We start from the raw sequence: 24,881 nt of genomic DNA, 5'->3' as shown, positions 1-24,881 counted from the left end.
TCTACCAACTAAATATAATTTTTTAATGGAGGGCCTTTTACACTTGAAAGTTATTATGGACTGAATTGTGAACTGAATGTGTCCCCTCAAAATTCCTAGGTTGAGCTGGGCACAGTGGTACACACCTCAATCCCACAGTGACTTGGGAGGCTCAGGTAAGAGAAACACAAATTTGAGGCCAGCCTTATTAACTTAATGAGACCCCATCTCAAAATTTTAAAAAGGTCAGGTTAGGGCACCAGAGGTAGCTCAGAAGTAGTGCACCCCTGGGTTCAGTCTCCAGTTCCACCAACAAAACAAAACAAAACAAAATTCTACAACAAAGCCCTAATACTCAATGTGACTATGTTGGGAGACAAAGTTTTTGGAAGATAATTAAGGTCAAATAATATTATTAGGGTGGGACCCTAAGCTAATATGAGTGCTGTCCTCACATGTACAAGAAGAGACACCAAGAAAGCAGGTGCATAGAGGAAACACATGTGAGGACACAGTGAGAAGATGGGTATCTGCAAGCCAAGGAGAGAGCTCTTGCTAGAAACCAACCCTTCTGGTACCTTGACCTTGGTCTTCCAGGCTCTTGAACTATAAGAAAGTCAATGTCTGTTGTTGAAGTCATTCAATCTGTGTATTTTGTTACAGAAGCCCAAGAAGACTAATATGAAAGCTAAAAATTATTTTTAAATATCAAATGAGAGTTTATTTTATAATCTTTTGGAATAGTGAATAAGTAACTGGAATAAATCCTTTCAAAATAAATAAATGAAAATCTGGTAGTGCAGTTGTGCTTATGTGGAAATCCTGTTCTCCCCAAAGGAAAGTCTTTGTGTTTGGGTGCGTCAATGTGTCTCGGCCATCGTGACTATGTGGAGCAGGTATGTGCCATTTCATAGATTTGACATGAATTTAGCTCTATGGTTTCTCATTTTAATCACTGGGTTTCACTTCCAGTGTCCCCCCGCCCCCCCGGGGTTTCCTCCTCACGCCTGCATATATACTTAATAATCAAACACTACTGAACTATTTATTATCTCACCCAACATAGCATGCTTTCTTTTTTACTTCATAGAATTTTAAATATATTTATACATTTAATATATTTATAGCATTTGGATTGGTTTTTCAGTTCAATGTGTTCTGGAAGATTTAAACCATCTTCCTTCGAATGCTATTTTTTTGGTGTCAGGGATTGAACCCAGGGGCACTTGACCATTGAGCCGCATACCCAGCCCTATTTTGTATTTTACTTAGAGATAGGATCCCACTGAGTTTCTTAGCATCTCATTTTTTTTTGAGGCTGGCTTTGAACTCATGATCCTCCTGCCTCAGCCTCCCAAGCTGCTGGAATTACAGGCATACGCCACTGTGCCCAGCACTGCCTTGCTTTTTTGAAAAAAAAAAAAAATTATTATGAATTTCTTCAAATATGCAAAGTAGAGCAACCAATACAACAAACTTCCATATACCCATCAGCAAGATCTATAACATTTGTATTTACCTGCTAGATGGCAGATTTTTAAAATAAATGAGTTAAACTGAATCTTTATACATAACAAATATATTCCTTACAGTTTTATGTTTTTATTGTAGCAAATAATATGAGACTGGTTATATTTCCTTATAAATTTAGACAAAGGACAAATCATTTGTACCAAAATGATTCACCATTGGCTTCAAGAGTATTTTTTAACTGCCTGCAGTTTTAAGTTGTGAAAGGTAAAATGAATTTCTATTTTTGGAAACATTTTTCAATCATTGCATAAGGTTAATAGTTTTGAATAGAAAATTACAAACTCTAGCTTAATCTTTCCTTATTTTTTAAAACAAAGCCTGATAAGAAGTTTAAATAAATGAATCCATTATGTTTAAACATATACTATGAATAACTCATTTACCATAAGCTATTTTTGACCTCACAATTTGTATGTTAATGACTCTCCTGGGGTTACTGAAGGGGACCTTCATGGTGGCATTTCAAAGTCAAAGAAGGAATCTGAGACCACAGTGGAGATGCTGGATGAATCAGCCCACTTGGAAAGGTATTAAAAGCAAGAAGATGAGTGAAAGGAAAAAAAAAAAAAAAAAAAAAAAAAAAACAGAGCTAGAGGGAAACAGGTTCAGAACAAATGCCCTGGGCCAAGGAAAGTGAGAGAAAGGATGAAAGCACCCAGTAGCCACGTGGGGAGAGGGGGCTAGAGGAAAGGACTATGGACCTGGGTCAAAGCTGGGTCAGGGGCTGGCCTGGTGGCACACCCTGTAGTCCCAGAGATCTGTGAGGGTGAGGTGGGAGATGCAAGTTTAAGTGTAGCCTCAGCAACTTAGCAAGACACTGCATCTAAATAAATGAATACATAAATAAAAAAGGGCTGAGGGTATAGCTCAGTGGAAAAGTACCTGCACTCCATCCCTAGTCCCTCCCTCCCCAACACACAAAGCTGGGTGGGCAAAATTGTAGCTGGAGGCCTTAAGAAAAAGCCTTGCTTGAAGATCTGGGGAGCTGAGAGAAGACTTTGGAGGAAGACTTGGTGGTTAACTATTCACATTCCACTACGACCTAGTGGGTCAGCTTGGATGGGTGGCGTTTCATGGCTACCAGGGTGATGTAAACAAGGAGCACAGGAAAGGGACTTCTGCATGCCTAGGCCAAGGAAAAAGAGTATGCTGGGACTGTTTGTAAGCTAGCTTGGTTACAGACAGTACCCCAGTAGTCTATAAGATCCTCTTATTCAATGTCTGGTTGTGACTTAACCAGGACCAGGGACCAAAATGAGCAGTGGAGGGAAAATCTGACTTGAGAGTGAGACTAGAGTTCCGTGGGCGTGCTCAGTCTCTACCACTCTCCATCTCCTTTGGTTCCTCCATGTTGCTAGTTAAACACAAGCCATATGCAAAAAATGTCAGCGCATGGACTTGGGAAATTATATTTAAATTCTGCAGGAGAGGTTAACCTCCGTCTCATATTTCTTGGCCCTGTCTAGCCCCTGTCCATTTTTGACCTTATCTCCACTGTTTGCCACTTGCTGCCACCAAACACCCACATCACCCTGTTCTTACTATCGTGCACACTACCACTTCCCACCTCCTCTTGCTTTCCTTCTGTCCAAAGAGGGTGGAAAGCAAGATGTCATGTACATCGAGGATATTTTAAAAATGCAAAGTGTTGCTACATTCCATTCAGCAAAAAATGAGGCAGAGGGTAAGAACAGTGTTAAATGAATAATTTACACTTGCTGTACAGTAAAACATAGGCAGAACACTAATTATATGCCTAACACTTTCTATAAAACTCAGTCAGTAGCTAATTTTAAATGCTATGGTTTTTCTATTTTCTAAGTGGAACGTTATAAACACCCTTCCTATCCACCAATTCTAAGGCAAATGTTTTCTTTTAGAAAAGTACTGTATATGTCACTGGTAAAATCAATGGGTTTTTATCATTAATAGTGCTTTATCGGGGTTGAGGTTGTGGCTCAGTGGTAGAGCGTTGCCTAGAATGTGTGAGGTACTGGGTTTGATCCTCAGCACCACATAAAAAAATAAACAAATAAAATAAAGTTATTAAGCCTAGCGTGGTGGCACACGCCTGTAATCCCAGCGGCTCCCGAGGCTGAGGCAGGTCGATTTTGAGTTCAAAGCCAGTCTGCAAAAACAAGGTGCTAAGCAACTCAGTGAGACCTTGTCGCTAAATAAAATACAAAATACAAAAATAGGGCTGTGATGTGCCTCAGTCATCAAGTGCCCCTGAGTTCTATTGCCAGTACCCCCACCCCAAAATAAAATAAAGTTAAAAAATACTGCTTTATTTCTGAGATTACATTGTTAATACAGACCTTACCATCTCAATGCTTTACTGCATGGAATTTATTTATTTATCTTTTTGGTTTTCTTTAAGTCAAAAGAAGTTATTTTTTTTCTCCATAACAAATATTTTGGTGAAGATTATGAGTCCAGGTGAAAAAGAATGAGGGGAATTAGGGTTTTGTTTAGTTTTTGACATTTAATAAGAAATTCAAAACAATGAGGCTATAGTAAATAAAAATAAACAGAACTTTCAGGGGAAATATGAATATAGTCTATTATCTGTATAAAATTATTTTCTCAGCAGTTTAAATTGTGATTATAATAATGTGAATGGTAGTTATTCATTTGTGTTTTGTATCACAGCTTTTTTTCTGTATTTTTTAATTGAGCAGATTTACTGAAGTGCTTATCAACAGAATTTCATGCATCCCACCAAAATAAACATGCAGAAATAGTTTTCCTCTCATTTGGGTGCTCACAGTAACCAAAATAGATTTTGAAATTATTTTTTCTTGTAGTAATTACCCTAAAAATCATCAATGTAAGTGCCATGAATAAGTAAAATTTGAGGGGAAAAAACCTTTTGCTTATTCACTATTAAAAAAAAGATTGATTCAAGTTGTTAAAAAACTGAAGAAAGCAGTTCCTTAATTTTGCTCAGTCATGGAAATAATCCTGATTTTAAAATCTCAGTATCTGCCTAGTCATTTGGAAGGTGGGGTGGGTGAGAACCACCCTCTGTTGGTCAGGAGTTGGCCAGCCTGGGAGATTATGCTGGGGATCTAGGTTGTCCTCTGTGTAACAGCAGAAGTGATCCATCTTACAAAGGTGTGAAAAAAGAGTTGGACTTAGATAAAGCTTAGTAGAAGTTAAAGAAGGCTTCCTGGCTCCTGGTCAATATGAATCCATTTTATATGCCCAAAACCCTTATCAGTAGTTTATTCTCGGATATTCAAAAGTGCTCACAGCCTGACGTGGTGGTGCATGCCTGTACTTCCAGCAGCTAGGGAGGCTGAAGCAGGAGGATCGTAAGTTCAAAGCCAGCCTCAGTAACTTAGTGAGGCTTTAGTTAACTAGCAACTCCCTGTCTCAAAATAAAGTATAAAAGGGCTGGGGATATGGCTCAGTGGTTAAGCACCTCTGGTTTAATCCCTGGTATCAAACAGCAACAACAACAAAAACAGAGTGCTCATGCTAGGATTTCAATGAATCCACATGAAGTCTTCTTGCAACAGCATTTTTTTTTTTGGTACCAGGAGTTGAACCTAGGGTGCTTAAGCATTAAGCTATATCCCCATTTTTATATTTTATTTAGAGACAGGATCTCGCTAAGTTTCTTAGGGTCTTGATGAGATGCTAAGGCTGGCTTTGAACTTGTGACCTTCCTGCCTCAGCCTCCCAAGTCGTTGGAATTACAGGCATGTGCCACCATGCCTGGTGCTTATCATTTTTTGTATAGTGAAGGCTTTGGAAATTTAAAATTTGGAAATTTTAAAAAGAAGTAAGAGTCAACTAAAGAAATAAAATATATGAGACATTTTCTCAAGGGATATCCTAATGCCCTAAGCTTTTGTTACATTACTATTCCAAGAGTTCATCAAAATATTGACCCTTAATACCCTGAAGATTTTCAGAATGTGGTTGAAGTGGTAGGAGATAAAACAGAAAGAGGACAAGAGTGGTATTTTGGAGACAAGAATGGAGCTTCTTTGTGGCCATTTCTATCAGTCCTTCATAGGAAACGTCGGCAGATTTCACCTGAAATGATCTGTTCACTTGTCACCTTGGCCCTCCTCTGTAGAGGAAGCAAGCACTGGTCCTTTCCGTTCAGTCATCTTGACTCCTCCCTTTCTGCTTCTGGAGTCCACGCAGGTCCCCTGCAATGGGTGACCTCCAGGGTGTCTTCCATCTTGTGGGTTGCAGGTCCCAGGCTGTCCTGGCCACTGCCTGTGCGCTTCCCCTCTGCTGTATATCAGATCTTTTAATGGAGACTAACTAACTCCTTGTAATACCCTTCTTGAAATGCACACTGTAAGAATGACTTAAAGTTAGTCATCATAATTAGAAAAGTTCAGTTTTTTATCTTTTGATTAGACTCAAACTCAATCTTTCTTACACTTTAAAGCATAACCAGGTGACACACTATTTCAGTGAGGTTCTTTTATTAATCAGGTCAATATCTGGGGGAAATCTGCTGGTTAATAAACTAGTCTAACAGTCAACTTAATGTTGACTAACCAGGAAATAAAAATGTCTCTGGACAGGCCTATGTCCAGTTTCTCCCCCATGGCTCAGGATCTTTCTAAATAAGATATTGTTGGGGGCTATGCCCTGCGGACTGCTCCGGGATGGTGCCTGGCAGCCAGCCAAAGGTTGCTCGGGGATGAGGAGGTTGATTGGCATAAGCACACCTAGGTGATTTGTCATTGGCCGTATCCAATTAAGTCCACGCACACAACACGTGCACAGGTGTTCCCGAGTGCTCCTGATTGTGCCTGCTCTAAATGTTAGCTAAGTTTAGAATGGCCAAAATGAAAACTTTGAAAGTTTTAACCTTGAATCCTGAAATGGGAGAGAAGCAGTAAGTGTGACTGGAACATGGCGACTAATTCAGCTGTGTGTCTTTAAAAGAAGAAAACGCAAGTAAAAAGAAGAACCAATGCCAACTTACTTGTCTCTACCACGACGAACTTCATCCTGCTCCTTGGATTGGCGACGTCGCTGTCTGGCGGAGGTGGAAGAAGATGCTGAAGAGGTTCCAGATTCTGAGTCCTCTGAACTTTGACCTCCGGAGCCATTAACATCAAAAAGATGCTGTTCCACAGCTGACCGGATGGTTCTTTCTAAGAGTCTGATTAAAAAAAAAAAAGTAATACCTATTAAGCAATCAAGTTTATCAATGATTTCTTTTAAAAACACATCCCTGTGCTTTTAGAAACATTTCTTTCCAATGGAAGAACTTTTGTCCTTCATGAATTAAGACAGAGTATGCATGACTCTTTAACCAAAAAATATTTGCAGCCTGCATTCAAACAAACAAAACTGAACAATTTCCAGCACTTTGATAATTGTGCTTCTCATTTTTAGGGTCTTGCGTTATTGATACGTTCATGGTTAAGTCCAGCAACACTTTGAGGTATCCAGGAAATATGCATCATTTGATATAAAGTAGAAGGAAGATTTTTTTCCAGTAGACTAATAATGGACCTATTTCTCTACAGGCAAGCTTCCTTCAGATTTCACACAAGTTCTGCAGATGATAACAGCATGATTTGTGAGGCAAACTAGCACAAATAATTTTAGGATACCTATTATATGTATTATATATTAGAATTCCTTTAAGATAAAATTATGCGAGGAACAATGATATTTGGAAAGAAAACAAACAAACCCAGCTTATCAGAATAATTACAGCTAAAAAGACATAATTTTTCCTAACCTCTAATTGGTTAAATTATGCTGTATCATATTGAAGCTGCATGTATACAAACACACTCCAAAATATATTATTCAAGTTAGAAGAGTAGATTTACTTGTTCCATTTGAGGAAAAACAGGTAAGTACAAAGGGTTGAAAAGAATGCATGATTATATATAAATGGTATCATTTTTAAAGCTGCAGAATCTTTTGATGTGTCTAAACATTCTTTTATAACCATCCTATTTAATTTTAAATAAGATGGCATAGAAAATTCTCAACTTATACTCCTTGAAGCATGTTTTTCTTCATTTACAAAGGAATCACACATTTTTTAAATGCTTAAACTTAGAAGAAACATTCTCTAAAATAAAATAGGTTTTTGAAAACTAAGATTTTCCAAATGCAGTTTTATAAAAGACTCAGTTGTTTCATTTAAATTTTATTATAAATATTTTAAGACAATGAGCAAGTACAGTTTAACTTAACTTGGGTATTAGAACTATTTTACTTTATCTCTGTCCCAAATGACAGATTATCTAATTTGGTACCAAGGGATGTGAGTAAATTAGTATGTACACACAGAACAACTTATTATTTTCTAAGTTTATAAAGTTTCTACAGTTTTCTATAGCACGAGGCATATAAGTAGGAAATATTATTAGGAAATGAAAAGAACAAGAATATGTCAATCTTGTTATAGTTCTGGAATCTCTTTAAAATCGATAGAGCTGAGGGAAGTCAATCCTGTCCTTTGCTTGCTTCTTCATCTGACAAGGAGGAGCATAAATCCAAATCCATCCCATGACATCCCAATTCATTCTAATTAATGCTTCTTCTAATTCTTCTCTTCCCTATCATATCACATCCTCCCCATCTACCACACCTGATCCTTGCCACGGAGAGAGGCTTCAAGAGGCCTGCATGTGTCCCAGCAAGGAATGAAGAGAAGCTGGGTGTGGTGGTGCACCCCTGTAATCCCTGTGGCTTGGGATGCTGAGGACTGTGAGTTTAAAGCCAGCCTTGGGAACTTAGCTAAGCAAATCAGTAAGACCCTGTCAGTAAATAAAATATAAAAAAAAAGGGTTGCAGATGTAGCTCAGTGGTTAAGTGCCCCTTGGTTCAATTTCTAGTGTTTTAAAAAAAAAAAAAAAAAAGAAGAAGAAGAAGAAGAAGAAGAAGAGAGGTAGATGTGAGGGAAAGGTCTTTGGACCAGGAGCCATTCATTCAGTCATTTGACAAATATTGTGTTGGCTCCTAATATATGCCATGCACTTTTCTTGGTGATAGAGAGTTAGCAATGAACACAACAGGCAAGGTCTTATGTTGACGGAGCTTAAATTCTCATAAGGCAAGAGAGACAACAAACAAATATAGCAATGTAATGTCAAACAGTAGAAAATTCTCTAAAATAAAGGGTCGCAGAGTGAGGACAGGTAGCCAGGAATTCCCAGATGAGATGACATTTGCACAAAAAGTGAATGATAAGAAACTGCTGGCTAGAGAGAGAAACAGTCAATGCAGAGACTCTGAGGCAGAAATAAGCTTGTCCTACTCCATCAGCCAGTTAGGCAGACAAAGCATAAAGAACAACATGGTCAGAGGGACCCAAGGGCCAAAACTTGGAGTTAGGGTTTAGCCAAAGTGAAGTGAAGCCTTTGGAGGACACACATCATTGGATCTAAGGAATGGAGCATGGCCTCTTCCCTGTGGAGAAAGACTTGCTGCCATCACTAATTTGGTTTCTTTTATTCATCCCTATAAAAAAGACTACAAAATCCTTGTTTATCTGACATTGCACACCTAACTGCACTTGGCACATTCCACACAGTAAATGTAGGCACAATAAAATGAACATAAGAAGTAAAGACATGGGCTGGGGAGATAGCTCAGCTGGTAGAGTGCTTATTTCGCAAGCACAAGGCCCTGAGTTCGATCCCCAGTACCGCCAAAAAAAAAAAAAAAAAAAAAAAGAAAAAAGAAGTAAAGACATGATTAATATTTTAACCTTTAATTATTCTCCATTGCAAGATGCCTCCAGAACACGTAGGCTGCTTTGCAAATATTCATCGACCCTGATGCTATTTTTAAGAAAGTAACAAAAAGATGGTAATTTGAGATGGTGGCGTTCTCTAATCACATACACAGAACCTTAAGCGGAAGCACTTTAGTCCTCTCCTCTGCATTCACGTGGCTTAAGAATCATCATATATGAATATACCACAGTGAATTCCACTTTTATGTACATCTATAAAGCACCAATTAAAAACAAATAAATAGAAGGAAGACCAGCAGAGGAAGGAGTCCAGGGGGAGGGAGGAGGAAAGAGGAAGTTCTGGGAACTGAAATAGAGGAAACTATATTCCATGCATGTATGGGTTATGTCAAAATGAACCCTATTGTTATGTATAACTATAATGCACTAATAAAAAAAAACTATTCAAAAACCACTGGTTATCTATCATCTTAATAGTTCAATACTGTACAATATTGAATTGCTTTTTCTGTTTAATAATGGTAATGGGTAATTTAAAAAAAAACCAAACACAAAAACTCAACCCAAATAACTTACTCTCCAGTTGTTGAAACACTGCTGACTTGGGACACATGAGCACTGTGGAGAAGAAGCAAAGAGAGAAGTCAGGTTAGGTGAAGGATCACAGACGGCAGGCCAAGTATCTGAAGGGGATCCCAGGCTGGAAGAATCAGCCAGGTTCTGAGGCCCCTGCACTATGTTTAACCCTCCCTTTCAGACACTCATTTTCTTGCATTTCTAGAGAGGGCCCCAGTTGTCTCTTCCTGAACAGTGGCCTCTCCTTTTCAGAGATGTCTGCAGCAACAATTTCATAACAGATATTAGAAAACCATCTTCTGCCCTCTCCCTACCTCCAAAGCTTTTCATTTTCCTAAAATGTTAATGAAATTGCTACTGTCTTCCTGTCACCTATTGCACAGGATAGAGCATATGGAACCAAGATTGTTTTCTACAAAGTTATTTTAAAACCATCTTTCTAAGCCACCTTTTCCTAAATTCTCAAGATGGAAACCATCTCAAGCTCTGTAAGCATTCATCTAAACAGGTGATTACAACCTTTTTGTTGAGCATTTATAAACTTTCTCTATATTCCAAACTTTTCCAAAGATTGAATACTTTCAAAAGAGTTAAAAAGTAGTGAGTATAAAGCAGACAATAACACAATTCCTCAACATGACTGACGGCTTTGGAGCTTTTTCTCTCACAAGTGCCACGTTCACATGCCCACAGTGAGGGCTGAGGACAGGGGCCATTTTGAAAGTATTCATACCATGAGTTTCTCCCATTCTGTCCTCTAGAGCTTCCAAATCAAGAACTGTGCTTTTTAAAAAGAGGTTAAATATGTGGGTAAAACAAAACAAAACAAAACAAAACAAACCCCACAAAATGTTAGTTATGTTAAATGACAGTTTTACCTAGTAGTTCTCTCCCTTTTTCTTCCTTCCATCAAAGCTGTTAATGATCAGTATTCATAATTTTCTTTCAGCCACTCCTAACACCTTAATTTACACTGTAAAATTTTCAACATACGAACATGTTGCTTTAGAATCATCTGTCCAGTTTTGTTCCTGTGTAAGTGTATGCCCCATCTCTTTCCATTCAGAATCAAAGTGCCTCAAGGGATTATGATATTTTTTCCTTTCTTTCATCATACTCCCTAGCAAGGCCACCACCTCACAGCAGGCACAGGACTCATTATCCCAGAGGTGATCAGCAAACACACATTGGCCCCACAGAATTTTCTTTTGATAAAGCTACAACTCCTTGTTATGGTCACAGATATAAAAACCATGAAAACAAGCTACTGTGCAAAAGAAACCTTATGTCAAGAATCACAAAGTAACACCATAAAACAACAAAATGCCCTAAACTTACTGCATACTTGCACAGATTTTTTTAGTGTTTACAACAGCCTGATGAGGTTGGTGCTCTTGTTTTCCTTGTTATCGAAGAAGTTAGAGAGGTTGAATAACTTGGCCATGGAGCCAAGAAATAGACAAGCTACAATTTGAACCAAGTAGTTTTAGCTCAGCGTCTAAGCTCTTAATCACTATACTACACTGTCTTTAATCCATTACTCACTAGAAGAATAACCCACTGGAGTCATCTTTGTATATGAAGACGTGGATTAGTATTTTATTTCTACTTTTATCACAACCATTTCTCCTCTGCTTCATGATGGTTGTTATTCATAGTGGTTCCCAGGCTACATAACCAACAATAAACCCTTTGCTGCTCTGTCCTCAGCTGGAACAGGCAGTTCCTGCTTTTGATGTTTTGTGGTTCAACCCTCTGTAAATTCAACCCTGTATAATTAACTCTTATACTCCACTTCTCAATACAGTTACACAATCTTGGTTTTGAAGCAGGGACCAATGTTAATAATGACTTAAGGGGAAACCTAGAAGAGGAAAAGAAATGTAGATTTGCTAGATGCTAAAAATCATTCCAAAGACAAGTTTGTTAGTCAATTAGTCACCCAAGCCATTTCAGAATGGAGAGATGAACCTCTCTCCTCCCTTTCACACATTTTTGACTTGTGCTTCTTTCTGCATGTGTGTGTGTATATATACTATATGTGTGTGTCTCTATAATATACATAGTACATGTGCATATATATGTGCCTATATATAATATAAATGTGTGTATATATTGCCTATTTACACACACATATGTATATGTCACACATATATAAGTATATGTGTACATGCATATATATACCATACATATCCATTTGAGGTGCTGGGGATCAAAACTCAGGGCCTCGCACATGCTGGTCAAGCACTCTGTCTACTACTGAGCCACATCCCCAGCCAGATTCTGCATTTTTAATAATTCACCAGCGATCCTACTGCCTTTGGTTTTGTAGAGACACTTTGAGTAGCAAGACTCTTAAATATTTGCAAGTAAAATTCTTTAAAACTTCAATTACTTAGGTATCACATGGCTATTTTGAACTTTCTAATCTAAGTGTTAAAAGTATGATATGAAAAATTCATGCTAATAGTCGTGAATAAAAGTCACGCATTAAAATTCCCTTCATAGCTTAAAAGAAAAATGACCTGAGCAATCTGTATCAGTCATAGTCTTTTCAAAATACAAAAGTAAATGAATAAATCAGTAATGAAACCAAATAATTAAATCATATTCATTTTTGGTCAGATTTATGATAAATTTATATTTTTAATAGTACTTGGGAATTTCTAGTTTATGTAACTTGTCCATAATTTCTTTTTTTTTGTTTTGTTTTGTTTTAGAAATTATGAGAAGAGAATACTTCCATTGGGAATCAGAAAAGAGAAGTTTTGGTCTTGGTTCTACAGTTAATTGGCTAAAATCATAGGCAGGTTGTTGGTTAGCTTGGCTGGTTCTTCATACAGAAAATGAAAGGCTTGGCTAGGGAATCTCTGTGGTTTTCATTTAGCTCTAAAGTTTATAACACTATCTCAAATTCAGTTTATTGCCCTAAAGTTTAAATCATTACGAAAGACTAAAACTGCACATTTAGTTTTATGACCATATTAGACAAATTATGGCTTTTAAGATGCCAAAATGACTCTGGTCAGGTATCCAACCACCCTCTGTAATTCCTGTGGGATGTGTTTTAACAATTCACCAATAACAAGATTTCTAAGAAAATTTAATGGCAGCAATAAGGATAAGGATTTCTTCCATAGCTATAGTTGCCTTATAAAGGAAACTCCAAGACACTAATAAAAAAAGCAAAAAGCATTTAAATTATAAGCTAAAGTGGAAGGTTTTTTATCCTGTTTTTTATCCTCTGTGAAATAAAAATACATTTTTTAGAATCCTTGACTGACTTGATAAGAAAATTTCTTTCTTAGTCATTGTAAACATGGATATGGGAAGGGCTCATTTTCTAATGTTGATATAGCAAGTATTCAAAATTGAAAGTAACAGGCACATATGTAAACCCCAGTATTATGGGCAATTTCATTACCCAGGCCTACAGTTACTGATGAAGCAACTGAATACTGTTTTGGTATGGTCATTAAAATAGAACTTAGACCAACTCTGAATATGTCCTAGGACATAAATATCTTTAGTCTTTATTTGTATTAGCAAAATCCAACCTACATTTCCTTAAACCAATTATGCTCAGCAATATTGGTCTCTAAAATCTGCATGTGATAAATGCACAGATGCCTGTTGACAAGTGATTCCTTAATTAGATCTCTTGATTTGAAAAGAAGAAACATACACATAAAAGGAAATAAGTTCTTGAAAAGGCATGTTTCTGTGTCTTCTTCTATGCCTAGAATCCTGCCTATAAAGGTCTAATGCAATTATCATTTCTCATCAGAATATAACATATACACTTACTTGAGTAAGAATTGAAAAGACAATTATTTGGGGTTTGTTTAAATAAGGCCTAAGGATGAAGATCATGTAACTAATCATCAAAATAATATGAAACTCTTAATTTCTCTTATTTAACAAAAATTTAGTGTTTTTAGTATCATCTTAAAATACTGAAACTTGATAAACAGTGTTGCATTGTAGGTGACTATAAAATTTATTTATAATTGTATAATAACTTTCAGAAATTTTGCATGATTTTTGTTCATTCTTCAGATTATAATACATCAGAACAAATAGACTCAATGTTTAATTTATTCTTTTTGCCTTAACATTTAGCTATGATTATCATGAAGAAAAGTTAATGGAGTACTTGTAGTATTTCAACTTGAATAATATAATCACCTTTTGTGGAATTTTTTGGATTTTGAAAATTAAAAAAAAAATTTTTTTACTACTGGGGATTGAGCCTAGGGGCACTGTGTTACTGAGCTACATCTCCAGTCCTCTTTCTGTTTTTTAACTCTTGAAACCTTCTTGCTAAGTTGCCAAGGTTGGCCTTGAACTTGTGATCCTACTGACCTAGCCTCTCAAGTACCTGGGTACTTTTGGGTTTAAATTATATACTATATATAACATACTAGAACATAAATTGAAAAAATACTACATGGATACGACTTCAGGAAGAAAATATCCTTATAGTTTCACTAACTTTATACTTTAAATTCTAATTATTAGTATGTTCCCCTTTTCCCCTTAAATTTACCAGAAGTATTTCTAATTTATACTTTTCCATTTTTACTCCCAAATAATCAGTTCTTAAGGGATTGAGGGGTGTAGTTCAATGGTAGGGTGGTTGCCTAGCCTGAGCAAGGCCCTTGGTTCATCTCAGCACTGCAAAAACACACACACGTGCACGTACACACACCGCATGCACACACACACACACACACACACACACACACATATATATAAAACATTGCATAAAAATCAGAACTTAGATTCAAACATCAGTTTTGATACTTTGTTTTCTCTTTTATTATATTTTTTAACATTTTAAAGAGATTGCTTTTTTGTTCTTTTATAACTATTCTGAATGTATGGCTCATTTATTTTCAATCTTCTAAGTGTGAAGATACCTCTTAAAAGAGCTTAGACCTCATGACACAATTTTTTTTTTTTTAAATACTGGGGATAGATCTCAGGAGTCCTTAACTACTGACTACACCCCCAGCCCCATTAATTTTAATTTTAATTTTAATTTTGATACAGGGTCTCACTATAATTTCTGCTCTCAGCAAGGTACTTAGGGTCATGCTAACTTGCTGAGGTTGGCTTTGAACATGTGAACCTACTGTCAGCTCATGACTCAAAATTTGGATGTGGACTTTTTTCTTTTTCTTTATTTTGAAATATTGCACCTGAGGGTCTTATTTCCTCTTTGAGGCCTCTCTGTCTCTGTCTGTCATCTCCTTAGAAGAGTTTTCACTGTTTGAACCATTTTTGCTATTAATTACACCTAGAAAATGTGACTTTAAAATTTCCTACTCTTAAAAACTTTAAGAGAAAGTAAAATAATTTTATAAAGTAGTAGGAATGTTTGAGTCCTATTTGTAGAGGGAAGCATATGAACATATGTGCTCACTTATTTTAAATTTTATTAATCATATCTAATTCTCAGTACATTGGTATTTGTAAATTGTGTATGGACATATATTATATGTGTATAGTTGTATGTATGTATAAGTCCTACACTTAAAATGTGTTTAACCATTCATACTTGGTTAACCTAAGAGTTTATACTAAATTTATATAATTTGATGTCCTACTTAACTCATTAATTTGTAACTTTTATATCTTTAGTATGGACTATACCTAATCAAGTCTAGTTGTGCTAACAAGTCTGCCTTGAATTCTAGTTGTTCTGGTATTGATGTTGTCAGTTCTGTTTTCTTTTTTCACATTTGCCAGATATACATGTTTACTTTTGTACTATTAACCTTTCTGAGTCTTTTTGTTTTAGTTACAATTCTTTTGAGCATAATATAGTTCAAATTCTCATTTAAAAATATTTTTAGCTTTTCTCAAAGAATTTAACCCATTTATATTTGTTGTTATAGGGGATATTTTTGTTCTATCTTGTTTGGTCTTAGGCTTTCTAATTTGGGAACATTCTTTGCCCTTGATTTCTGCCATTGCGCATATCTGCTGAGACAATCTGGAATATTGAACTCTGGTGCACAATTTTACTAGAAGATGCGTTTCATAACCATACGTCTCTAATTATTAAAACTAAAAAAAGAGAGAAAAGAAAAAAAACCACTCTTGACATTTGTTTCTAATTTTTTTAAGACTCCTATGTAAGATAATTTAGAACTTCATTATTTTCTTTGTCTCTCTACCATTACTTAGAATCTATTTCTCAAAAAAATTTGATATATCTCTCATTTAGCTTTATTTATAATAATTTTGATTTCTATCTTTATTTCTACTAATGTGGTTTCTTCCTTGGGAGCCTAATTTCCAAGTGGGGTTTTCAATCACTGATCTTCACTTCACATCTAACATTATTTATTTTATAGTTTTATGTTTATCCTCTTTCTTTTCATTCTGGAAGTGTTTCTCAAGTTTCCCTTTCATTATATACTTGATTTATTCTTAATAATTTCTGCTCGTTATAGCTTCCTAGGTAGTTTTGAAATATCTGCTAATAAAATTCTAGAATCTTCTTTCCCTCATTCCAGGCTTTTTTTTTTTTTTAATGTGTCTTTATATTTCCATTTCTAAACCTATTCTCCCCTTACAGTTTCCTACTAATGTCTCAAAGAGGTAGGTTAGGTCCTTGAGCATTTTTTTTTTTTTGAGAAGATTAACAATATTACTTCTCAAGTTTTCCTCTGAATCATAAAAAAAAAACAAAAACAAAAAACAAATAATAAAAAAATAAAATCTTTGGAATCTGTTTTAATGCTGAGTCCTCAGGGCAAATCATCATTACCCTTAGTTTGTAATTTCTCTTTTTAAGTCTCAGATAGTTTCTTTCTGTTGAGTGGTGCTTAAGGGGAAAAAAATTAATCCAGGCAGAGCCACTGCCAATATCCTGGGAGAGTAGATGGGTCTTAGTTTATATCATTGTCCACTTGGCTGCAGGCAAATGCCCCTCTTGAATCAACCTGGAAGAGCCAGTACATGAGTCTGCCAGAGAACAATCAACAAGACCTACTTAGGTGGACTTGCTGTTTCCAATGTTGGGGCTAAGCTGGAGAATCAGGAAAAAAACATAGTTTGTTTTTGTGCAGTGTACATTTGAAAGCACTCATTAAATCCAATAATCTGCCTGCTTTTAGGCCCTTTCTCAAATGCTTTTGTTAGATGACTAACATCCCAGGGGGATCCTCTCTCTTTTCCATTGTTTTGTCTGCTGAGCATTCTAGTCTTTCAATGGATATTGAAATAAAGAAGCTGATGGGGGCAGAGAGGTGAAAAAGAATACACAATTCAGCTCTGGATGATTCAGAAAATAAGTTTCTGCTTAGTTGTGGGAATGTCACTTGCTTTTCTGGTCAGGGCAGTAGACAGCAGAGGAATCCAAGTCTGTCTCCCCCCTTTCCTTCTCTCTTTGTGTCCATCTATTTGTTAGATGGTGGAATACGAAGTCTGTGAGGTAAAAATACATTTCTGAGTTCATCTCTATTACAGTGTGACCTTTGACATGGTTTGTAAATTACTGCTATAGAGTTCTCTCCAGTTTTGTCTTTTACACCATTGTTGAAATTTAAAAGGGGAAACTGGAAGAAGTTACATCAGGCAAAGGTAGTCTGTCCCCTGTATAAGTTAGGAGCTTACATTTTCTTAAAATCTGAAGTTCCCACAAAGAGAGGTCCATACAGAAGCAGGGAAACTGAGGAATGAGTAGCAAGAGATCTAAGCAGAATGGATATATTCTGCTTATATTTTTGCAAGTCAAATTTCCCTTTGCTTATCATAATGAGGGAAGGCCTATGAAGAGAAGCATTAGAGATTTATGTAAGCCATCTTTCTCAGTACAGCTAAAATATATGCCTAATATTTTCCCTTACATTGATAGAATTAAACCCAGAATCTACACTTGTCTCTTACTGTGCAAAAAAATATGAGTAGTGATTCTCAGATATCAAGAAGTCATCAATGAGTCCCTTAAAAATTTTATGATGAAGTAGTAAAGTTTTATAACATTCTTCAGTTTTACTGTTGTTCTGGTTCAGAGGTTTTCAGCTAAAGGTGTGTCATCAAAGTCTCCTATGATGCTTTTAGAAAATACAGACACCCAGCCCCATCTGAGACTCAGAATCTTCTCCAGAGAGACTCACCATTAAAGAACTCCACATAATTTAAACCTACTAGGGTGGCTATTATGCAAAAACAGGAAATAACAAATGTTGTGAGGATGGAACAAATTGAAACTCCAGTGCTTAACTGGAAATGTAAAATGTAAAATGGTGGCAGCTGCTAGGTGTAGCAGTATAGCAGTTTCTCAAAAGATTAAACATAGAATCATCATATGAACCAGCAAATCTACTTCTGGGTATATCCTCAATAGAATTAAAAGCATGGACTTACTTGAACAGATACTTAGGTGCCCAAGTTCATAGTGGCATTATTCACAACAGTCAAAAGATAGAAGGAACTCAGGTGTCCATTAATAGAGAAAAATGTTGATAATAATGAAATTATTTTTCACCCTTGATAAAGAAGAGACTTCCTATACATGCTACATCACGGATGAACCTTGAGGATATTATGTAAGTGAAATAGCCAGTCACAAAAGGACAAATACTGTATGATTCCATCCATATGAGGGACCCAAAGTAGTGAAAATCACAGAGACAAAAAGTCGAATGGTGGTTACCAAGGCCTGGGGTGGGAAGGAAGAAATGTGGAGTTAGCTTAATGGGTATAGAGTTTTCAGTTTTGCAAGTTACAAGGGCTCTGAAGATGGGTGGTGGTGACAACTACACCATGATAGAAGGTGCTCAATGCCAGGTACTTACAAATGGTGAAAATGGTAAATTTTAAGTTTTATATATTTAATGATAATGTAAGAAACATAAAAATGGTGAAACTGGTGAATTTTGTTATTTATTTTTTATCACAATAAGCAAGCAAACAACAACAACAAAAACAACACTGAGCTCCACAGGCAGAGGAAGTATGTCTGCCCCTTCAGCTTAGAGTCAGTACTCCAGTCGAAAGGGACATGCAAACCAATTTTGTTAACAAATAGTTATTTGTGTCTAAGACCGCCCAAGTACCTAGCTGATCTTTATCATCTTGGTAAAAAATCAAGTATATATTAAATAACAGTCTGCTTGTTTGTTCTGCTCATTAGTCCAGTGGCCTCAAATAGGTTTCCCAATAAATATGATGCCTGGCACGCTATGTTCTCCCACCTGCCAATGACAGATTTTACCTCGACAAAGATGCTTTCGAAAGCATGTATCCTTTACGAAGAAAAACTTAAAAATTAAAATCAATGAATGAAAAAAATAACCACAACAAATCAAAAAATGCTAGCACGAGTTGCTTGGAAAGATATTCCTGCCAAAAAGTCATCTCAAAATGCTTCATAGAATTTTTCCCCCTCCATATCAGAAAAAGAGGGGTGTGTGATATAATTTCCAGACCATTTAATATCAGGAAGAAATTGAGTTTGAATTTATCCAAAGCTTAATTTTTCCTTCAACATGAATTCTATGATTAAGAATCTTTCATAAGACTAATGAGGCATAGGTTCTGCAATTAAAAATGAACAAAATCCTAAAGAATGAATTTCTATGCTGAGCATTAACTGGGAAATAATATGTCTTAAGTTGTTTCAGGCAAGTTAGAAAGCAGATGAATTGTTTTCATGAAACTGACCCTAAGTAATTCCAAGTTGCTAAAGTAGTAATTTACTTCAGTTTGTACCATATTAAAACTTGGACTGAGATTTTAAAAAGCCTGTCAACTCCAGGTTCTGATGGAGCATTAAATAAGAACAGGGAAATAAGGCAGACAGTGCCTTGCTGGAAGACAGATGTTCAGTTAGCACATCAGGAGCAGGCATTTAGAAGCCAAGTGAGTTGGTGAAAGTCCAGTGAATAAAGACTGGTTACAGGAATGTGGTCCCTGAGGCATATACATTGAATTTTGATAAAACACAGAAACAAAGGTTCTATATATGTATATCTCTGTGTGTGTGTGTGTGTGTGTGTGTGTGTGTCTGTGTGTCTGTGTGTCTGTGTATCTGTGTGTCTGTGTATTTATCTATCCATCCATTCATCCAAATTTGTAGAGGGAATTCAGGGGTAGAATTCTCATGGGATGGAATGAGGATAAATCTGAACCTGGCCACAGGTACCTGAAGGCAGTATAGGTGAGGTGGGAAAAAGTAAGATGAGGAGAAATAGAAGTTGGAAATGAAGAACTCTAGTCCAGTGGAAACCAACCCCAGAAGTCTACAAGAAACACGAAGCCTCAAAGGGAAGCAGTACTAGCAACAGATCCTCGCCAGACCTGATAGGATGCCAGGCAAAGAATGCAGACACCACTTGACTGAATGTGGCATAGAAAAACATCAAAAGCAAGTTGCTTTGATGCTAATTGGGGCAACTGAGGTAGGGGCTTCTGTTTTTGGATGCCAGCCTAGACAACAAAGGGACCAAGATATGGTCATCCTTGCCAGGAATGTTCTTCACTTTAAATTTGCAGGTACATGTTTGTTTTGCTGCAATCTCATGATGGAGTGGCACAACCTGTCCTTGTCTAAATATTTCACGGGGGTCGATTAATCCCTACTGAGCAATCTGGGGAACAATGACACCTACTGTTTAAGCTACTGTAACTGCAATAAACTTGACACAGGATGGTGGCAGGTGTTGATTTGTAGCTACTATTTCCTTCCTTTAAAAAAAAAAAAAAGACAAATGCTCTCTGTTGACTTAGGCTAGGCTAGAGAAGTACTGCAATTAGAAAAGACAGAGTTGTTATCACAGCAGATGTTTGATTTAGAATAAAAACGAGTGCCTGAATAAAACAGCCCTGCTTCATTATAGAAAGGATAGAAGGCAACTGAAATGTACAACAGACTAACATGCAGTGAGTTTTAAAAGAAAGTATCAAGCTTCAGAAACTGAAATTGTATAAGGGGACAAATGGAGCAAAGTAACAATTGCATGTGCTCCGTCTGCAACTCTGCCCAATCTAAGACACCAGCACTGCTCACCTCCACTCCAACAGCTGGGTCCCCATGTGATCAACTTTTATCATTGACCCTCTTTCCTTGGAGACTGAAGGGCTGCTCTTCTATTCTCTTCTATTTTCCCTGAAGACTGCCCACTTCCCAGCCTTATAATAACAAAGTGTTACTATTTAACCTCATGCTGATCTTTCAGAATTAACCACCAAAGTGATCACCCCACTACTGACCAGGTGACACCCCCCCCCCCCCCCCCCCCCCCGTTCCTCTGCCTGGCCATCTGGGTGAATGTACTTTCTGTGAGTACCCATTTCAGCAGATGTGTCTCATCTCTTGATTGGGTCTTTCCTCCTTTTGAAAAAACGCTGACCAATCAACACTATCAAAATACAATATATAATTCTCAATATTCTTAGTTGTCAGATAGTTGCGGTTTATAACTACCAACCACTTTTTGCTTTTTAAAGACACCAGTATTATTCTGAATTTAAAAGAGCCAGTACAGTTTCTAATCGTGTTAACAAATCACTTAGAAATTCATGAATCTTGCAATAGCTCCCTTTTTGTGTACTGCATCAAAAGACTCTAATAAGTAGGAGGGAAAGACAAGAGAAGACAAGGAAGCTTCAGAAATATATGTAAATATATTTAGAGCAAGTGTGTACTAATCTATAAATTATCAGTAGACATGTCATGTTTCTAGTAAAAAAACTAGAACTTTATCACAGTTAACAATCATTTTCTTTCTTTAGTTAAATGTTATATGCTAGAATAACCAAGTCTATCTAAAACCAGCCATGCAAATAATTGGAAAAAAAATTCGTGTTTTATTAGATTCTCCCTCCTTCATGTCAAGTGGGTGATAAAAAAGTTAATTTACTTGTATCAAACTAATTCTTACATTATTTCTAAGACTATCATATAATGTCATTCAGAAAAGGAAACTATCTTTAAATTTTAAATTTCAGGCTAAATAATTACTACTTCTACATTTATGAGATAGCTCCACTTAGTTTAAATTTCCATCTTATACAAAGAATGCCTGCTGGTGAAGTTTCCTTTTCATACTGTAAATGTGGACTAGTGTGCATGTTCAGTCTTTTTTCCCCAATTTCACCATATTTTAGTTTTTATGATTCCTATGAAGGTTAAATAGCTTTCACTGAAAGTTTAGTAAATACATTATTTTACTTTACTTTCATTGTACAAATACACAATTTTTAAAAAACACTAATCATTAATTAAATAGTATAGTCCAAATAATTACAAGTGTTTTCACACTATAAAACCTTATTAGGTGTCTTTGAAGACTTTAGACTAATAATTCATCTTCCCCATTTATTTTAAAAATAATTCAATTCTAGGTAAACACAGATTGATCTTACCTGGAGTAATAAAATTAAGATATTCAGAGAAAGAGTTCTCATTAGCTACCATGATCTGGTGCTATAGTTTCCCATATTGTGTAAAACTTACTTGTCATTAATAGGTAATAATAATTTGTTTGATATTATGTGCATATTTACATAATAAATACCAGAGTCACTATGCATTCAGCAACAACATCTTCATGTGTTCGCAGTAATTGCATCATTGAGATTGCCTATGAACCAGAATATGCTGATCTGGTTGGCAGGAAACCAGGATGAAAAAAATGGACCACCACGTTGTCTCAAACCGAAACCTCAAATGTTCCCATCTCTTGCCACAAAGTGATTATGTAACACGCTGCAAGTCTCTGAAGGGCAAACATTACCAAAAAGCAGTTACTTGGCTAAGCCTGATGTCCTATGACACATTTCGGAGCTATGGGTGGTGGAATTATATTCTAAATCTAACTCTTTGTCTATCGCAACAAATTAGATTCAAAATAAGTAAATAAGAAAAGTATGTATCACATAGCCTGACATTTCCTTTAAAAGTAGGCTTCAAAATTGGGGAAAGAATCAGAAATTTCAACATCTTTAATTTACATGGTTATATGATTTTCAGACATGTTTTCTGAGCCTTGAGTGGGTAGGTAGATAGGAAACAAATGCAACCAGGGAACTTGGTTCTAGGTTATAGCTCAGTCAGACAGTTCACTGAAAATCTTGCATTTGAACAGCAGGCATTCAGCCAGTGGAAGAGTCATCTTGTCTAGCATCTACCTTGAATTCTGACAACTTGACTGGTTTTAATAGTTGTTATCCTGGTCTTACAATCTTTAGAAAATAATCCTGTTACTTCATAGAGTAGCTTCCTACTCTACAGTAAATAAATTCATACTTTCATACTACCCAGAGTGTCTTGGGTGAGTGCTCCTTGAATGTGCCCCACCCCCTCCCACCTCTATATATGTGGAAAACAGATTTTTTTTTTCCTCTCAGTACTGGCATTGAACTTGGGCCTTGTGCATGCTAGGCAAGTAAGTGCTCTACCACTAAGACATATTCTCAGTCAGATGTTTAATTTATATTGTAGCCTAATCATCACACAGTTTTTAAAATTAGAATGTTCACCTTGACATTTGTGAATTTAGAACAAATATCTAATTTTAATCCTTTCAACTATACTAAACATTTTAGAAAAGATTCATAAACCAAAGAGGGATGGATCCAGCAGGAACAAAACACAGCTCCAGCAAGCTTAGTCTGGTTCCAGATAGAATATCCTACAGTAAAGTACTAAAATGAACAAATAAACCCAAAGAAGCCATAACCCTCCTCCATTCCCTGCACCCTGCAGTAAACCAGCAAAAAAGCAAATAAATACCTCAAATAGAAAGGTGACAAGGGTCTTTCATCTTCCTGCGAACTAAAAGGAAAATAAATTTTGAGTTAATATAATTTCTGTTAATAGAACATGTCAATTTTACTAAAACTCTGTTCTAACCTGTCACAAATTTTGTTTTGGCACATTAATGCCAATCTCTGGAGGAAATTAGTAAAATACCCTGTCCCTTAGACCTAGCCAAGGTCAATTACTTCCATCAAGAGAGGCTTCTTTCCAGATGGGCCTAAGGCAAAAGTAATTCATGGCACAATTTCCAGAGGCACTTCCTACTTCCTTATTCTACAAGTCCAATTCAAGTACTCAGACATTACACCAAACTCTTAAAATATCACACACAACATTACCAGAACAAAGTTAACTGTAGCTCAGTAACATGACGATGAAAGTAAGAGGTAGCCAATCAAATGTTCCTGTTAAGTGTAAACCACTTCAGGAACGATCCCCAGCAAGGACCAGCACACCAGTGAGCCAACACACATGCTCTTCTTGTTCTTTATACAGTTGCTCTACTTAAGTACTAACTAGTGGGAAAATATGAAGGACATATAGGAAATTGCAGGCATAGTTTTAAGTTCCTCAACAACACAGAAGCAATGGGAGGTTTAATATAAAGCTGCCTCGTTTTCAAAAAAGTAAAATATATGCTTTAATTATTTTTCCTTTCTTTAACATGACTTTTTCTTCTTAAAAAATTATCTGGAAGTATAGAGTGAGTCTCTACCCTGCTTATTTTCTTAAGCATCATTGATGAAAAGAGAAACATTTGCTTCAACTGGCAATATTAACCTATAGGCAACAATCTTACTATGGAGTTATAATCTCACACACACACACACACACACACACACACACACACACACACACACACACCCCACCTCACACAAATTTGTCCTGGGAGTTGAAAAGATTTAATATTCTAGCTGGAACATGGCACACAAAATATAGCACACTATTTTCATTCTCTCATGATTTGGGTGTGCAATTTCCATTGAGTTCATCTACTCTAATGTTGCCAAAGACATTAATGTTTATAACTGTGCTAATTCTTCCCATGTGAAGGATACGAGATGGATCAGCTTTACTCTAAGGTGGACAGGTTCAGGGCAAAGCTCATTGAGTTAGGTTGCAGAGATCAAGAATTAGAGGTGACAACACCTGGGGAATGTTCAAGCGTCCTGGGACAACTCTGGGAGCAATATAGGAAATGACTGCTTTAAGTTAATCTGACACAGTAGTTTATATATGTAGCTTCAAACTATTCCTAGAAACACTTAACAAGACACTGATAAAAATTAGGATTGGGTTTGTTTCCTAATA

The 24,881-nt window shown here is 36.4% G+C and overlaps 1 protein-coding gene across 13 annotated transcripts in view; it reads right to left on the bottom strand.

The window, feature by feature from the left end:
- The window catches only part of Fam13a (family with sequence similarity 13 member A), a 344,751-nt gene that overhangs the window by 52,928 nt on the left and 266,942 nt on the right, over positions 1-24,881 (bottom strand). For 8 of the 13 annotated variants that reach the window (XM_047567594.1, XM_047567596.1, XM_047567597.1 and 5 more), the window contains 3 exons: positions 23,544-23,585; positions 9,791-9,832; positions 6,473-6,652 (listed from right to left, as the gene is read on the bottom strand). In XM_047567594.1, coding sequence (XP_047423550.1) covers positions 6,473-6,652; positions 9,791-9,832; positions 23,544-23,585 — 264 coding nt within the window. The remainder of the gene's footprint in view (positions 1-6,472; positions 6,653-9,790; positions 9,833-23,543; positions 23,586-24,881) is intronic. The other 5 variants (XM_047567591.1, XM_047567600.1, XM_047567593.1 and 2 more) reach the window with 3 other exon arrangements.

This window comes from Sciurus carolinensis, chromosome 10, assembly GCF_902686445.1.
Source record: "Sciurus carolinensis chromosome 10, mSciCar1.2, whole genome shotgun sequence".
In the NCBI taxonomy this organism is placed as follows: domain Eukaryota; kingdom Metazoa; phylum Chordata; class Mammalia; order Rodentia; family Sciuridae; genus Sciurus; species Sciurus carolinensis.
This window is presented reverse-complemented; position numbering and strand designations above follow the sequence as displayed.